General features: G+C 36.4%; 1 protein-coding gene across 1 annotated transcript in view; it reads left to right on the top strand.

The window, feature by feature from the left end:
- Positions 1-19,291, top strand: part of TPO (thyroid peroxidase) — a 36,619-nt gene that overhangs the window by 15,433 nt on the left and 1,895 nt on the right. The window contains exons 7-12 of the mRNA XM_030944762.1: positions 4,695-5,210; positions 10,674-10,932; positions 11,476-11,646; positions 12,359-12,596; positions 16,137-16,345; positions 17,645-17,815. Coding sequence (XP_030800622.1) covers positions 4,695-5,210; positions 10,674-10,932; positions 11,476-11,646; positions 12,359-12,596; positions 16,137-16,345; positions 17,645-17,815 — 1,564 coding nt within the window. The remainder of the gene's footprint in view (positions 1-4,694; positions 5,211-10,673; positions 10,933-11,475; positions 11,647-12,358; positions 12,597-16,136; positions 16,346-17,644; positions 17,816-19,291) is intronic.

Raw genomic sequence — 19,291 nt, 5'->3', positions numbered from 1 at the left:
TTGGAGCTTCATTATTGACCAGCTTCTCTATGTACTGCCATGGAGGCCTTCAATCAGAATAGAAAACCTTTTTTGACTCAGCAAACTGTAGTTGATCAACATTCCACAGTCTCCTTTTGCTTTAAGTACCTCATTCCTCTTTCATTAAATGTAGAGGAAAATATTTGGCTTACTGTAAAGAGAACCAAATCAGGTTGTGTCAAAAGGTGACTTGTCTTCCACGTGGTGGGAGAATATAAAATAAAGGTTGAGAGAAATTAATGAATGACTACTATTTGACCACAGGCAGGTAAATCTAGTCCCTCTCACCCTGGAGGTATGGACTTTTGAAAGTTTGCAAACATATCTTGAGAGCATTCAGAAAGAACAGAGGCTTCTTAAAGAACCACATTCTTTCAGATAGTGAGCAACAGAGAGCACTGAGTAACCTGAATCAACCACAGCAGCCCTAATTACTAAGAGCATGCCATAGTTCTGACAAAAATCTCTAGTTTGCTGTGTTTCAAATTTCCATCTGAGGCAAGAAATTGTTTTTTTTTTTTTTTTTTTGTTTCTGTTTTTAAGTAATAGTCTTAGAAATATTCCCATTCCCAAATTTTTATGAAGAGAGGCTAGGGTGGACATCCACTCCCTGACCAGCAGTGCTTTGTATGATGTGAAGATGGATCCATCTGAAACATATACCACAATATATTGACTCCCTGTTTTAAAAAGATTGTTTTCTGTAGCTATAAAACTGCAAAAGTCTTCAAAAGTCATTTGTGTTTACAATAAATTCTTTGAAATAGCATGACCAGTATTGATTTTTAAGTGTAAAACCCCCACATTTTTTTATTACTACATGGATTTTTTGATTGAGAGGAGACTCATACTGTCTCCCATAACTTGAATGAAATGTGGATCACAGGGACCACAGTAGTCTAATTACTGAACCCTGACTAATTCAAGTCTTGAAATCCCATCTAGTTTAAAAAGGAGACAACATAAGGGATCTTTAAAAAAGACTCCAAGGCTAACATTATTCATGTGGTAGAGGCATTCAGTGCAGAGGGATAAAAGGTGCACATCTTGTCGTGGCATAGACTTGCAAGTTCATCCTTCAGTGCTCTAAACAAGGCACAGACTTTGGATTTCCGTCTTGGAGCTGTGACAAGGTTCAGAGAGCATGTTTCAAGGATGTTCTTGAAGGCGAGTCATGTTCACATATACTAAATCTATCACTGAATATTTAATGTCCAGCTAGATCTAGCTCTGGATACTCCTCCTACTCAACAGGGTAGCCCAGCAGCAGGATGGCCCAAGGCTACCTTCGATGTAGCCACGATTGGCCATGGCAGGGGACATACAAAGAAATTCAGTCACAACCCTGAAAGTATTAGATACATTTCCAAACTTGTGACCCCTTTACATGGTTAATTTTTCAGCTCCATTTTGTTATAACCTGTTATTCACAGCTTTGATGGACAGACACAAAGATGGTTGTTCTTTTGCTTTTATTATATATGTTCAAAAAAGAAAGGGCTGTTGCAGTACGTGCAGTAAATAGTGTGACCAGAGGAGCTAATTTTTGAACACTGAAAAAAAAATGCTATTACCCTCTAGAACTACTCTTCTTTCAGAATTATTAACTAAATAAATCTCCACATAGTAAATATTTGGAAAACTGCCACAGTCTGTTTTATACATTAATTTTGTGTATGAAGAAAATATGGCTAGTTTCCAATGGCAATGAAATCAATAGCATATTATACAGCAGTGTAGACACAGAGGCTGCAGTTTGCACTCTTGCTGTTCCTACAAAAGCAGCACCCAAGGGAGAATCCACCCACGGAAAAGGACAACTGTGCCTGCAGCTGCACATCCTCTCTGGGGGTTTCAGCACAGAGAGGAGGCTACTGACTGCACAGGTTAGGGAATCTGCCTAGAAAACATTCAGTCAGTGCAATTCAATGAAGGATCAAAAGCTGCAATAATGCATTGATATTAATAAGTGTAGGTAAATGATTCATAGGTTTTCAGGAACCATTGTGATTTTCTGTTCTGGACATTTTTATTAAAAAATGCCATAGAATTTCTCTCAGAAATTCTCACATAGAGCCTGTAATTTCTGGTATAGCCTGAACATTCTTTTTGCTGCATATTTACAGGGTCCTCTAATGGGAAAAAGAAACCCAAACCCACTAGCTTTAGTTTACACTTCTTTTATAACAGCCTGACATGCAGAACAGGCTTGTAGAGAAAACTTGTCATTCCTCAGATTATTATTTCAGGTTAGGGATGAGACATAAAGAAGCATTAGAAAGACTTTCATATGAGAGCTACTGACTTTATTCAGTATTAATTATGCTGCTGCTGATAAGATAGACACGATGCATACAGTTAGCATGATGCAATCCAGAAAAGCCTACCGTTTTACCCGAATAAAAAAAGGTGGAAAAGAAACAGTCACAGAAAATTGAGGTGATTTGAAAAAGGTGACATGTAACATGACAGGTTACTGTCTCAGCTACAAATAGATCAGTCATCTGCACTCAACAACCAGCAAAGTGAGTTCCTGCCTTCTTCTTCTGTTTCAGAAGCAGCAGCTTGCTGTCAGATGTCATCATGGACTCTTCTTCCAGTATTAACATTTTCCTTTTTTCTCAAACTTTCAGAGACCATAAGCTAGGTTTTCTTTTAAATCTCTGGAAAAAAAAAACATTTACAAGGTCATTTCCCGCAGGATGAATTCACAATAAGCAAGATTTTTCTTTAACTGAAATAACAGTTTAGAGATTGCAGTACACTTAAACAATTATTACCTTTCATTTTCCTTCACATAGAAGAATTTCACCATAACTAGGTTTGACCATGCATATATAATAACCATTTAAATTAACATGCAGCTATACAGGAAAATTATTGTGGCCAATCAGGGTTCTGTTGCAATTTTTTTCCCTCTAGAATTATACACAAAAAAGAATCACATTAATTTCAGTAATTAGTTTTGAAAAAAAAATGTTACTCAGTACCCATTTCAGCAGAAAAGGGTCTCTTTTTTTACTCAAATTTTTTTAATGTCTCTAAATAATAATAGAAGGAACCTCTATTTTACACATTCAGCTGTTGGCTGTAAAGTACTAATCCTATGAAAAGAGAAAGGACAGCATAATGCAGCTCTGCCAGTCCCTTAATGTTCATTAGTGCTGTTTTTTCTCCACTGGGACCAGAACAGATTGAATTGAAATTGCAGAGGCAGTTAACTAAAGATTATCCAGTATGAACTTTATTCAGTGTTTATATGTTTTGCTGTGAGCCTTGCTGTTTAACAGCATAAAGGTATCTCCTACATTCTTTTCTCAGTGATAGCTGAATTCTTCCTGGAATATCTCCTGATGACTAGAAGCAGGACACACTCAAACACATACAGGGCTGTGTCTGTCAAGTTCAGATATTTGTATTACAAGATGAGCTGCCTGCTTACATTATCAGCTGAAGGGAAAATGAAGCCACACTAATAGCAAAAGACATAATAACAAATGCTAAATAGAAAACATAAGACAGAGAAATTACTGATTTCAAAAATCAGCGAAAAAAATTACTTGTTTTCTTCAAACATAACCTACCTTGATTTGCTAAAACCTAGGCAATGAAGAAATAATGGTAGAATTTCTTTACCAAACAAAATGAAACCATTTCCTAATGTAAATGATTTGTTGTTATTAATCTCTACTGACATGAGCTCTCAGTAGTAAGATTTTTACTTGGTATAATAAGTGAGGTAATGTTATTATATAAAGTTAATTAATTTCACTCCAAATTTGCTTTGTTACTGTTAACCCCAATTTAATGACTGTTCTATCTTCGCAGACTGATCTCTGCATTATTAGAAAAATGAAGAAGAAATTACATCACATATGCAGCATTCACTGTCTTCTGCCGAAGAGTTCTGAAAAATGAAAAGCAAGCAGATAGAATACAAATAAGGGCTAGCTCAGGTGTCTGTACAGAACATTTACTTTCTCTTAGTCAGATTTCTGAACCTCATTATTTGACCTCAGTGTCTCAACTGTGTGGGGTTCAAATCAATAAAGGACTGGGCAATCTTTCATTTAGCCAACTCTATGTGCAGCCTTTGCTTTTTATAAAGATGGTCGGAATTCAGTACTTGTAAGACAACTGTTGCGGCAAAATAATGCAGCAGAAGACTTGTGGGGGACTGGCAGAAAGCAGAATGAATATTTACGTCTGTCCTTTATAGTTAGGAAGCTGGATTAGAATTCAGCATTGAACCAAAGCTTTTACAGAGTGCTGCTGCAGACACTCCTCATTATGTTCTGATGCAAACATGTAAACCTGCTGTTTCAGTTGCTCTTCAGTAGAACAGAATTTGACCAGATGTTCACATCTTCACTCTGATACATTTTATGATGAATTTTCATTGTAAAGCCAGACTGATTTAGATGTAGATGTATTACATCAATAGCTTGTGATAGGGTAGATGTTGCGGGGTTTATTTGTCTCTGCTTAAAAAAGATTTATCTTTTTCCTTCAGTCTAAAGAAAAACAATCTATACATATTTAGAATATGTCACTCCAGTAGATGAGGTCTGAGCAATGAAAAACTGAGAGAGCGAAGGTAAATACTTAGACAAGACTCAATTCGACATCCACAGCTGTTCTCACCTCAGAAAATACCCTTATTTTGTACGCAGGTAACCACCAATGATACATTATCTGCAGGGATGGATTGCCTGCCCTTCTACCGCTCATCTCCCGCATGCGGCACTGGTGATCGTGCTATTCTCTTTGGAAATACATCTGTGCTAAATACAAGACAACAGATCAATGGCTTAACTTCTTTCCTTGATGCCTCTACAGTCTATGGCAGTACCCCTGCTGTTGAAAACAAACTGAGGAATTTAACAAGCAAAGAAGGCCTTCTCAGAGTAAACTTAAAGTATAATGATAACCATCGGGAATACCTGCCTTTTACAGACCAGATCCCATCCCCTTGTGCACAGGACTCAAGTGCAAGTGGAGGTGAGAGGGTGGAATGTTTTCTGGCTGGGGACAGCCGCTCCAGCGAGGTGACATCCCTGGCTGCCATGCACACGCTGTGGCTGAGGGAGCACAACCGCCTGGCCCGAGCCCTCAAACGCATCAATGGGCACTGGAGCGCGGAGACCGTCTACCAAGAGACACGCAAAATTGTTGGTGCTCTGCATCAGGTGGGCTGCTTGCTTGCTTGTCTACACACTGCAGTGAATATCTCACAAGAGAGCTCACAAAGCTTCAAACATGCTTCTGTGAGGGCTTTTTGAGATCATGTTACCTTTTCTTTCCCACCTATTTCCGTGCTTCAAATATGGCATGTTTAAAGTTGGTTTTGCTTTCCACTTTCTAAATGCAATGTCCCAGTGCTTAGTCTGTCTAGGCACCTTAGTACTCTGGTTTTCATGGCAGTTGATACATATTTATGCAGGCAACTCCAAGATCTGTTTTGTCTAGAAAAGAGGCCTTTTCAGATGCTTTTTTTTTTTTTTTGGTAAGGGAAATTATTTAAAAGTAATGTACATCTCTGTATTTATATAATGTACAAATGTTTAATTTCTTGCAGGTATATCATAAATAATAAATCACCTGTGTAAAAATGCCATTGAAGTTCTCAATGAAGTAGTAATGCACAAACATTAGGGGCTACTGTTGACCGGAGATAGCAGGAGAAATAAGAGTGGGAAAATACAGAAGAGTCCATAACAATGTTTATATTAGACATGTTTTCTGACTCTTACAATTTTTTTTTTTTTCAGTATCAAAGGAGACTTTTTTGAAGATAAATTGGGGAAGGATGCAATAAAACTCCACTTTTCTGATAAAACAATTTTCCTTTCTTCTGCCACAATTTTTAGACAGTGGAATAGAATACGAAGCATTTCTCCTTTAAGAAACAACCTACATTATCTAATGCATTATTACTTGCACTCAAAGCCACATAACTTCAGAGAAGTAACATACTTCACTTAATCGTGTTTAGTCAGCTCTTTTGGCTTTTTGTTTGCTTTGACCAAGTCAGCTTCTCTGCCATAAATATTACATTTTCATTAAAAGAATGTCATTGACAAGTCAGAATAGTTGTTAATACTTGTTAGAAGAAAAGTGCAAGTCCAAAAGCAGATCTCTGTGCATTTATACCCTTCTGGTTTGCATCCACAAACATAACGGCCTGAAAGAAACAGCTTTGTGCAAGGCACTGCACTGCATGGATCAGCACTGCTCATTATCTCTGCTGGTATCACAGACTAATGAGATTTGCCTGTGGCTCATTAGAAATGGGTTTGAGTTATCTCTAGCTGGTATAGAAACAATCATTCAGAACAGATAATTGGAGTATCTCTATTAGTGTGGTGTGTTAACTGGCACACTAATGACAGCTCTGGTTGAATTTACCTTAAGATTTCCACTATCAAGTTTTGTTTCAGTTGGTAGACATTTCTAAAATTCTCTTTTTTTGGAAGGAATACTTTCAAGCATGAGTGCTGCCTGTGGGTGTGTAATTATAGAGAATTGAATAAAAAGCCTTTTCTTCTTTCTAGAATAAAGATAAAAGAAAATATCTATTTAGACCATACTTTTCTTCCTGGATTTTTTTTGGCACCATAAATATCTCTAGTGACAAGTATTTGATAATAGAAACTTGACAAAGTTAGCAAACATAACCATTGTCTGTTGATATCCTGCACAAAACAGGTTTTTTTGGCTGCATTATAGAGTTTCACTGATAGGAGTAGTAACTGTCCTTTCTGTTTCATAGGAATGACACATGCTTAACTTTATAAAGTATTAATACTGCAGTATACAGTGTTAAAGACACATATTCTTATTTACCACATGTTTTGTGCAAAAAGCCATTTTTTCATTGTCATTTAATATCTGAAGAAAACATGTTCAGTTATGCAACTGCTAGTCTTAACATTACTATCTCATACATACGAAGTTTGCACACACCTATGCTGCTCTTTCTGGAGACAGTTTCCCCTGATGTGCCATTTGGATTATGAAAGATGGATTATTTGGCACTAGTCAGATGGAGCAGGACTTCTGCAGATCAATCTGAATCCAATTCTCTTTGATTTATTACAGTACCAGAGAACCATCTCTGAATGAATGCAGTTTCTCCCACTTAATCCCAATTTTAGGTGACAACTGCCTTTAGTTTTCAGTGTACATGTAGGTGTTTATTTCACTTCCTTCTGCCTCTGCCTGTGTTCTCTGAGCATCTTGCATGGTCCAAGGCATGAGTTGAAAGTGGTTGAAAGTCTCTCTTCTGAGACTTATTTACATTAACTGCTTGGATGAAACTTGTTTGTGAAATTAGATGATTAGATAGCTCCTCTCAGAATATTAAATTATAAAGAATAAATAGATAAACAATATATCTTATAAAATAGTATGTATTGAATAATGTCAAAACTCATGTTTATAAAGTGTATAGTTTAGACTATTAACAAAACTATAATAATCTGTTCATTTTTTATTAAAAATTGAACTCTTGTAAAATCACCTTTTACCCAAAAGTTTAGGACTTCAACATCATCTTCATCATCTGTAAATCCTTTAGTATTTTCAATGAGAACTGCAAACCAACCCTGCATAGCACTTTAATGAATTAAACATCATTGCTATATTTGATAGTTCTCTATTTTTTCTGCAATCTTTTCCAAATGCTGAAGCTTCATTTAATTGACACTACACTATGTCAGTGAGATATTATTCCTCTGCAGTTGCAGCTGGCTGATGGCAATGACAAGACACACTTTTGGCCTTACTCATCCTTATGGTGGTTCACATATTTTTATGTGCACTCTTCCAACCTTTTTTTTTTGTTTCTCTGCTCCAACCATTGTGCCCCACTCACACCTACTTTGGGGTATATTTGTAGAGGCTTTTGAAAGGAAAGTCTCCTGAACCCTATGAAAAGTGATAAGAATTTCTGGATCTTTTGCATCTAATTGACAATAATGTTTAGCTGTAATTCTACCTTCTGAATGAGATGAGTCTTGCCTTTAACAGTAACATCCTGTCTTATTTGCAGTATTCTAGTGTTTAGAGGTCAGGATTCAATCACTTTTTCTGTAAACAGTGCACATGGGATTCATGATATGATGCAAAACCTATACAAAGCCTTTTCTGACACTCAGATGCTGTTTCTATCTAGATAATTACTAAATGATTGGCAGAATTGCTAAGAAATTAGTGTTTTATTTTCTCTGGTATGACTAAATGAATAGCATTTAAATGATCTTAATTTCTCAGTTAATATATGATTATGTAGAATAAAAAGGTCATATTAAAGCACCAAGCATATGGGCCTCTGTTTAAAACACAGTGCTCATCTGTCATAATTTTCCACTAAATTAAACTGTTGGAACAATGACTGTCATGAGATAGTAAAAATATTGATGTTAGTGATTAAAATTGTTTTCTTCATGAGGCTTCTGCAGAGTTTGGATGTGATGCTATGAGGTGATGAATGTAGCCTAAGAGGAATTTGGATTACCACTAATCTCATAAATGTGACAGAATGCAGACCATGCAGTACCTTGCATGTTCAGACTTAGGATATCCACATACATTCCTTATGCTCCTGCAAACATACAAAAGTTAACTCTTTTTTTAACAAATAGACTCAAAACAAGCCAGAAATGATGGAGCCATTCATTATGCTAGCTTGTGATTTCTTTCCCATAAAGTCGCTTGCTGTCTGATTTTATTGACATATTTTGTAACAAGCACATTCCTTTGTTTCCACAAGAGAATCTCATTTAATGAAGGAATACTCTACTGAAAAATAGCCCTGTGCTTATTTATGAAAGCAAATAAGCATTTTATGTCATTATCTGAGAGAAGGAACTGCATGCAAAAGAATTTTAGCAAAAATAATTTTGATGCTTGTCAGCTGTTAGCATCTTCTTTCAAATTTATATATGTGTCAGTTGTAGGAACCTGTAGTGAGCCTTTCCTTGACTTCACACAGACAAATTTGATCACATCCAGAGACTAAACAAGTGCTAGATGCCATTTCAGATGGGGTTCTTTGGCACATTCCAGTAGCAGTACTGTGTTCTTCTGTATTAGTAACAACTTTAGCCTATATGGTCTAAAACTCACCTCTACTTGATGGAGCCTCATTTAGCCTTTGGAAGTTTCCATCAAACAGATGCCTGTCATAGTGGAGGGTTGGCAGGCATAAGACCCCTTTTTACCCTTAACTTTTTAATTTTTGTGTCTTGAAATGGCATCCCCTCTTTCCCTATCAAGGAAATTAGAAATGAAGACATTGCCTCTGGAGTAAATGAAAAATCTGAGTTGCCCTTTCCTTGAGGGAGTCCGGCCTTTCTGAGCAGCTTAGCTTGGGATTTCATTTAAAATGAGCCAAAAAATTAGTCATGCTAGGATTTTTGTATCCATGACTAACCTACTCCTCCATAAGGTCTTTGATTGTAAAAACTATATCTAAAATTAGAGCTGCTGTCTTGCAAAAACTTTATGAATAAAGCAAAAGATTAGCTCTTCAAATGACAATGTCAGTGTTAGTTTCTTGCAATAATTTCATTTGTTTCATATGCTGCATTAAAGGAGATGTAAAAGGGATTCTAACATATTGTCTTTTATATATTTTGTTCCCTGCACAACCTAACCTGAAAACCTAAACCTCTACTTTCTGAGAAAAGTGATCAAATTGTGGAAAGGTTTGCTTGTCTGTGCTCTGTGCCTAAAATAAAAATACAAGTTTTTTATAAGTTCATTTTATGCCAGCTAGTTTTTCAATATGCACTACATCAAGTTCAAAGTACATTTGTCCGTATATTTATTGCATATTTTATTGGATCTATGAGGTATTTTATTGAGTTCATTACGCTTCATATTTACCTCATATTGCTTTATTGAGTTCAGCATAATCTTTAACCTATAATGCATTTTCATTTTATTTGGTACATTGGAATATTTTCCCCTCTTTCCTTTTGTCATGATTACTCCTATGCTTTTCCATGCCACTGTAATACTATTACATTATAAAAGCATTTGACAGAAGGTGTTTATCAGCCTTTTCATTTTTGAAGTGTATTTTTTAGAAGTCTATAAATTCGTTTAAGTTTAGTATAAAATGTCTACAAGGTGATTTTGAGCACCAGTATTTTAAAGCCTCATCATTTCAAATTAAAAAAAAAAGGATTTGTGTCACAAACATATGCCTGAAAATAGCATCTGTTCACATTAGAAAGCATTCTTGAAAGATATTATAGTCCTTCTTGCTTTCATTGCCATTTTAAGGCCATTATAACTTACATTTTTAATCTCAACACACCTCCTGTGAGCTGGATTATCCCTGTGGTTTGTAAACGAGCAGCACTGGTAATATCTGCTCAGGAGGCTTTGGTCTAGCATATCTATGGTAAGACCTAACAGGGCCTGACTGTTGCACACCTCTGAGCTGCACCACCAATTCTCTCTGGTCATTCATCCCCTTGCTGCAAAAAAAAAAGACAGATTTTTTTTTCCAGGTAATATTGCTCTTACTTATGCCAAATGCTTGGGCAGAGATGAATGAAGAAAAAAGCATTTAGCACCTGGGATTCATTACTATTCATCTATAGAAAAGCTGAAATATGTTCCTTTCTCTTTTCTTTCAGATTATTACTTTAAGAGATTACATTCCCAAAATCATTGGTCCAGATGCTTTTAATCTGTATATTGGCCTTTATACAGGTTATGATCCCACAATGAATCCTACAGTTTCTAATGTATTTTCAACAGCTGCTTTTCGTTTTGGTCATGCAACAATCCAACCAATAGTAAGGCGATTGAATGCACAGTATTTAGATGATCCTGAACTCCCAAATCTTCATTTGCATCAAGTTTTCTTTAGTCCCTGGAGACTCATTAAAGAAGGTATGGTCTTATTTAAACTGCTTCTGTTGTTCTTTGGTCTTTTTCTCCCCAGAATACTGTAACTTTTTTCAAAGTTACTTATCCAGAATTAGGAATTGGAGCATTTATTTAATTAAATTATTTTTTTAAGTCATTGACTTAAAAAATTTTAATGCTCTGGATTCCAGAGCACTAAAAAGAACTTGAATTATTATTCTCAATTAAATAGTTGACTAAATTAGAAGAACATTACTCTCCAGATCAAGCCAGTTTGGTATATTAGCAATAGAAAGATGAGTGATGATGAAGACATTTCTGGAATTTTTTGTGTATGAATTTATTAACAGGTTGCAAGTTCTTTTATACCTGAAGAAGATGAAGATCCTTCTTCATACCACTATTACTTTTTCTTTAAACTAAATGAGATTTTTGCATGTGTCTGAATGTAAAATCCTATGTGGACAATGTTTTAAAAACATGGAAACATATATGTATTCACATTTTTTATGAAAGTTATAATGGTTTACATATATGCTATAATAGCATCATTTTTTATTTTTAAAGGAGGCTTGGATCCTTTAATAAGGGGTCTTCTAGCACATCCAGCAAAACTACAGGTACAAGATCAACTGCTGAATGAGGAGTTAACAGAAAAACTGTTTGTGCTGTCCAATAATGGTTCACTTGATTTATCGTCATTGAATTTACAACGTGGCCGTGATCATGGACTCCCAGGTCTATTGATTTTTCTTGAGTTTTTCTTCCAGCTGGTAACTGAAGTATAACTGCTTATTTGGGATGTAATCATAAACTTTTAAATAGTAGCTTTAGTAATCAGAAAAGTCATTTAAGTCTCTTTTAAAATATACATTGCTAATATTCTTAAATTTGATGGAAAGTATTTGATAGTTTTGAGATTAAAACCAGATTAAAACCAGCTGGAACCAGTTCTGAGAAGTGGGGCTTTCTGCCTGAAGAAGCCACTCCCCATCAGCAGGCTATCCCCAGCCTGTGGGATAGGTCAATTCAGGCACAGCCTCACCAGCTTCACCAACCACAGAAGGTGTTGACAGATGTCTTCAGGAGTGGTATAGATGGCTTAGTTAGGTATACTCTGCATTTTGAGAAACATTACATGTTTGTCACTGTTTTTTGCATTAGATTTTTTACTCCAGTCAGCCCAGGGTAAGATTGAACTAACAGTCAAAGAGTTAATAGCCCATCAGGCCATGGATAAACCTGCTTAGAGAAAGACTGCTGGAGCTTAGTTCAGATCCTGCCATAATTTTTCTTATCAATTTAACCAGTAATAGTAGACCTTTTATATACTTAACTGTCTATGACTATGCTCAAGATATTGTCAAAATCCAGTCCTTATAAATTTTTAAATTTCATATATCATGCCTAACAGACAAATCTAATCTTCCTTTAAACATCATATTTGCAGGTTATAATGAATGGCGAGAATTCTGTGGCTTACCAAAACTGGAAAATCACGCTGACCTGAATACAGTCATAACCAATCCCAATGTCACTGAAAAAATCATGGAATTGTACCATAATCCTAACAATATTGATGTCTGGCTTGGCGGTCTCATGGAAGACTTTCTTCCAGGTGCTAGAACTGGTCCCCTGTTTGCATGTATAATTGGAAAGCAAATGAAAGCACTAAGGGATGGTGACCGGTGAGTTTATTATGAGTCAAATAGTGTGTAGAAACCCAGTAGCAATGGAGATTTTACAGCCACTTAAATATGCTTCAAACAAATCATTCTCTACCCCTTGCACATTTTTGTCTTAGCTCACTCAGTTTTGTTGGGTGAGTTTTTGATTATTCTTCTGTGGTTGGTACATAGTCTCAATTCCAGATGACATGGAATTTGATTGTTTTTATGGTGCTGAGGTGTCCAGCTGAGCACTCCTGCAGAAAATGCAAGGTGCCACCAGAAGTCAATTGTGGCAGGAGCCAGTAGCTTCTGCAGGGATGGATGTAGTACTGTGCAGGCTTTGTTCCCCCTGAGAGCTGACTGGGCTCAGGGGCTGGAAGAACCTCAATATTTTTCTTTGGCAACTGCAGCAAAGTCAGAAGGGATAGGAAAAAGCTGTGATTCAGTCCTCATAGAGGGGATAATAAAAACACCACATACTTGGCCTTATGTGAATTGAGACTGCAGAGTGTTCCCAGAGTTACCTCATTGTACACAGCGCAGGATGTCAGTTCAGCCAAACCTGCACAAGTGCCGCCAGGATCTTGTGCCAGTACAACCTTTCATACCAGAAAAGCAGGAGGAATGCAGCTTTAGGTCACAACAGGGTACATGAAGCTGTTTATATCTTGCTTCTGCTCATGAAGCAATTATAGACCCAAACTTTTTTTTATTTCTGTCATGTACTTGCGGCAGTAATTTTGGATCTCATGAGACAACTAATTTAAAACTGCTCACACCATGCTAGCAGGGATGTTCAAATATATCTGGTCCTTACAATGACCTTTAAGCTCCTCTTATAAGTCACTGTTATGGAAAATAACCATTATGGAAATAATCATCCAAGGCAGAATTTAAATCTGAACTTTAAAAAATGTTAATTAATTAGCTCACAAGAAAAAGCAATGCTAATCATAAAGGTAACATTTTATTTGCAGAAACTGTATAGACAACAAACATTCTGCTCATCTGTGTTAAAAACATGGCTGAAAGTCCTCTGAATTGTACAGGCATACTTTTCCCTATCTGAGGAAGGAGTATCTGTGGAGGTCTTTTCAGCCTCCATTCTATTATTCAGTACCTTACACAGTTACTTAACATTCAGTGTCTTATAATGCTACTTGCATTAAACAAACATAAGCCTAATTTAATACATTAACTCCAAATTGAGGAAAAGAGACTTCTAATAATGAAAGAATTCCCCAGTTTTCTGCCACAAAGTTTGTGGCAGTTAACTTAAATGTGAAATGGTATTCTGTCATTAATAACAAAGAAACCACCTAAGAGAAGTTAGAAGTATGTAACAACATGTTATAGTTGTCACATAATAAGAATAGAAAAGTGTCTGGTCAGGTAGCGTTGGGTGTTACCTATAACTGCGTCAGGGACAATACATACACTTGAATTTAACTCATTCTTCTAATGTACTCTTTAAGTTCAAAAATCAGGACTACCTGGAATTGTCATCTGCCTGAACTCTGAATTCTGATAGTCCAAAAAATTTTTTTTCAGTAATCTCACAAAAAATAAAAGGTTTTCTTCTTCCTATCTGCTAAACTCAGGCACTGTCTTAACCACATCACCTGAAATAACTTGTTTCTGATCCATCAGCCTTCTTCCCCCTCTTCCTCCTCTGAATATTTTTGCAATCTCAGGATTTGAAATATTTGGGCAAAACTTCTGAAGTTTTGACATACTTTGCATAGGGATTTGGTCACCTGATACAGATAGAATGGAGTAAACCAAAATGTTTGTTAAAGTAAACACCTATCTGTTGGGTAGATTAAAAAATCATTTTTCATTTAGGCCTGTAGATAAAACTGAATTTTGTGATGAATTTAGAATAAGTTTTAATGTATGCGAAAGGGGATGTGACAGATGTAGAGCTGAGTGGAGAAATGTCTTTGATAGCTTTGGTTATAGGAAGGGGCCTTGGAATCATGAGAGAGGTTTCAGGATGCTCTGAGTAGTTTAGGAACAGTGTGCAGGTGAGGTATAGGAGGACTTTCTTTCTTTTTTCCTCTTTAGCCTCTCCATCACTCCTGCATTTCTTGCCGCAGTGCTGCTGAGGTGTGGCACTTTCACTCCACCCCTGGTTCTGTACATTGCCTCCTCTTTCAATGTAGGCAAAGTGGGATGGGTTTTTTAAAAAAACAGGCTTCTGAAGGTAACTATTGGCCTACAAATAAAGCCAATTTTCCAAAATTTCACATGCACTTACCTTATCCAGCAGGTATGCTCCTGTTGGCAGTAGGATCCGATTTGCCCTGAAAAGCCACCCTAGGGTACACTGGCAGTCTTCATCGTCCCCAGAATACAAACACAGCTATCAGAATTCCCATCTGTATGGTACCTTTACAGGCAGCTCATAAAAATCTTCAGATGCTGCACACATGCCAGTTTTGTGTAGAGTCCACAATCAATATTGCTGTTATGTTTTATTCAGGAAAATGTGAACACAAACTCACAAACTTTCTAGAAGCCTCAGCCATGAGCCCCCTGTATTATGGATCATAAGTCCTCTGTTAAACCTGAGCTCAGTTTCTATAGTGTGATCACTCCCATACTCTACTGCTGACTGTGCTCACAGGCATGTTACCACCAATCCTGCCCAGCATTTGGGAAAATCCTAACTGGCCTGGTCTAAGTACCACAGGGAACTAAGCAGTGCAGCAGTGCTTATCACCGTTTAATTTACTAATAGAGATGTTAAATCAAACTCTCCAGAAGTATTTTTGCCATTAATGACACTTCTTTATATACAAAATGTTTGTCTTTCCTTTTCTCCTCATTTTTTTCTTTCCTTTAACCTTTGAATGTATATGTGCATGCATACCTATATATTTTATATAATGTCACCATTTAATAGATATACTTTTGTGGCACCAACTGGTTCCTCTGTTCTGACACCACACTCCTGACAAAAATAAACAGGTCCAGACAGTCCTCTTAGCTTACTTTTTGAATGATCAAAAACATAACTACTATCTTATGTTTTTCTACTATAATTATCTGCATATCTATGGGCTTCTTAGCAATTTAAATGGTCCTAGTTAACCAGAGAAGCATTCAACAATACCTGTTTTTGTAGCAACCATTCAAAAGCTTTGGTATGGGGAAATCTATTATGGTTACTCCTCCCATTCTTCTGTAATTTATGTTTTAAACAATTTATGAGTGAACAGCACATATTAGTGTGCATAGGAGTAAGGATCCAGTCCAGTCAAGTCTATTTCAAGTTTCAGGATTGTAACTTTTTTTGTGGACCAGTTTAATCAATGAAAAGCAATTCTGTTGGCTTTAACACAAGACCTGAGTTGACCAGTACATCAGACTCACACTAGCCTTTTTATGACTGGTTCTGTATGGTCATGGCATTTACTCTTATTGTTGTTATATCCACCTATATTTACTGTAATTCTTATTTTTGGTCTTTTATATAAGACTTCTGTGTAATTAAAAATAGCCAGCCCTTTGAATTTGATATTTTCAGAAAAAGTTTAATATTATTCTTTCCAGATTTTGGTGGGAAAATGATGATGTTTTCACAGAAGCTCAAAAGCAGGAACTCAAAAAACATTCACTGTCCCGCGTGATTTGTGACAACACAGGAATTTCTGAAGTGCCAGCAGATGCCTTTCAACTTGGAAAGTTTCCACAGGATTTTAAGCATTGTAACAATATACCTGGGATGAATTTAGAAGCTTGGCAAGAATTTTATCAGGAAGGTAATCTGTAGTCACCAATTGTTTTGGAGGGGAAGGGAGGGGAGGAGAGAGAAGGGGAAGGGAGGGACAGTAAAGAGCAGTTAATAAATACTGACCTTGGTTCTGGCAGATCTTAAATTACTGGTCTGGGTGAGACCTTTAGTATTTCTATCACTTAGAAGTGGGATTATGGAATCATAGCACATTTTGGCTTGGAAGGGATTTTTATAAGACATCTAGTTCAACTCACCTGCTATGACCAAGGACATATTCAACTATATCAAGTTGCTTAGACCCCTGTGCAATCTGAATCCAAATGTTTCCAGAGATGGGGCATTCACCTCTCAGGGCAACTTGTGCCAGTGTTTGAGTACTCTTGTGTGGTAATCGCATATCCTCTGAACAGAGACAGACATAATTCTCTCCCAGGATTTTCCTGGGAAGCTGTGAGAAAGCTCAAAGAAAACAATTCTTATCTCTACTTGCTGCACCTATTGTTGTGAACATGTGGAATGTGTTATGGAGACTGCTTGCCAAAGAGTGATTTCTTAATTGGACTCTGGTTATGGTGTTTTGGTGGATTGACCAATTAGGTCAAAGCTGTATCAGACTGTCTGGCAAGGGTTATGGGTTTTTCATATAGTAAAATATAGTATAGGATAGTGTAGTGTAGTAGCAGTAACAATAAAGTGATTGATCAGCCTTCTGCAATCATGGAATCAATGCTCATTATTCCCCATTCAGGGAATTGCTGCTACAATGCTCTTGTAAAAAACTTGTTCCTTATGTTTAATTTAAATCAACCCTCTTTTAGTTTAAAAACATTACCCCTTGTCCTATTGCAAGAGGTTCTGGTAAAAAGTTCATGCCAATTATTCTGAAAAGACTTGGTTAAATTAGCAGACTGCAAAAAGGTCTCCCTGGAGCCTTTTCTTCTCCAGGCTGCAACAACAACCCCAGCTCTCTCAGCCTTTCTCTTCAAAGGAAAGATGCTCAGCCCTCCAGCTCCAGCCCTCTGATTATCTGTATTGCCCTACTCTGGGCTTGATCCAACAGGTCTATGTCCTTCTTATGTTGTAATGCTAGTTTTGTGAGGATCACAAGTCAAACCTGTGGTATCCCATATAAATTATTTTCCATAAATGAACAGTGAAAGCCTTGATCACGTTAAAACATGTGAAAATTTTCACTGAAGTTAATGTTTATAACAATAACGAAGAATTCCATCCATTTGTAAGTATAAGGGGACATCGTAGTTTGACATGGGATGTCAAACTCTTAATGTTCTAAAAGCCTGTAATACAGACTTTCTATTTGCAGATGAACTATGTGGAACACCAAAGAGTGTGGAAAATGGTGACTTTGTATACTGCTCAAAATCTGGAAAACCTACAGTGACTTATACATGTCACTATGGATTTCAGTTACAAGGAGAAGAACAATTAACCTGCACAAGCAAAGGATGGAACTTTGAGGCTCCAGTTTGTATAGGTATCCATTATTAGTAGAATTATTTATTTATTTATGAGTTTTCTACATCTAAAGTACACCATAGCTCATCAGATGTGAATCCACTCCTATGCTTTCTTGTAGTTAACATCCTGGGGTTATAGGTGTAATAGCACAAAAATGTGAAACTCTCTCCAGAATCACTATCTCCATTTCTACCCATCCTGATTCAGCAATCAAGTTGATGATAGGAAAATGGCTCTAAAAATTGCCCAATTAAGCAAAAATAAAGTCTATTAACAGCCAGTGGGAGGGAGGGGGAGGAGAAAGTGAGGAAAAAGGCAGCAAATCAGAATTATACATTGCTTCCTCCTACATTGAAAATAACATCATGAAAGGTAGTTGTCATTTTTCTAGCATTGTTTCAATGGATGCTCTAGATAAAAGTTGAACTATGCACCACTAGGTCATGTGTCATCCTAATAATTTTAGTAATAGTGAAAAAAAACATTCTGTGAAGTGAATAAGTGAAATTAAGGAAACTAATAATCACTTTAGGTCCAACCTCCCTCTCCCAAATAGCTGTGAAAAGATTTGCCAGAAGTTAATTACTTCTGCAGGTACAAAAGTAGAGCAGGTGAAAAATCAGCAAAAGGACATATTTCTGACACATTTTCATGGGAAATCTTTTCTGTTATTTTAATAATTCTTTAATCTTCTCTTTTCTTTTTGCCTTTTACTGTTTAATAGAATAGGTTAGAAAGAGAATGTGGCAAATATTTCAAGACTTTCACTCTTCATGTTATGAAGAATGAATTCTCTCTGTTCACATTTCAAATGTGTTCTTTTATAATGGGGCTGTGTGTACATATATATGTGTGTGTGTGTGTGTGTGTGTGTGTACATTCACATTCCTCTGCTTTATAAAAACATGAGAGAAAACTAAACCCAAAAAGGCTGTATTTCAGAATTTATTATGGATGGTGGTAAAATAATTTGAGTGCAAGTGCTGCAGCTCATCCACAATAAAGTCTGCTTATCGGTATTTCTGTGATAGCAGAATAGAAAGCTCTTCATTCTAATTGTATACCTGGTATGGAAAAAGTCAAATGAAATTTGCAGCTCTTTCCTTTATTCAGATCCTATTTATCCACTGAATTCCTCCCACATAAATACTATATAAAGAAATAAAGCTGTTAAATGAATTATAATAAAACCTTTTCAATAGATTAATGTTCTGGCAGTGAATGGAATAAATAAGTTAAATGAGTGAATCATTCCTTGTCCTAGTTTCTTTTAATATGTTCAGTAATGTAAACAAAAGACTGTATATCTGCTATAGGAAAACAAGCTGCTGCATATATTAAAAAAGCAATGCCTTTATTAAAGGAAAAACCATCAAAACCCACTTATGCAGATGCTACTTGAGTTTTACAGTAGAAAGCACTTTGTTCCACACATGCCTGTGCAATATGTTCCCATTCTTTTAAATATTCAGCAAATTAGGGATAAATCAAG

This window comes from Camarhynchus parvulus, chromosome 3, assembly GCF_901933205.1.
Source record: "Camarhynchus parvulus chromosome 3, STF_HiC, whole genome shotgun sequence".
NCBI classification, from domain to species: Eukaryota; Metazoa; Chordata; class Aves; order Passeriformes; family Thraupidae; genus Camarhynchus; species Camarhynchus parvulus.
The sequence above is the reverse complement of the archived record's forward strand: the minus strand, read 5'-3'. Positions and strand labels throughout refer to the sequence as shown.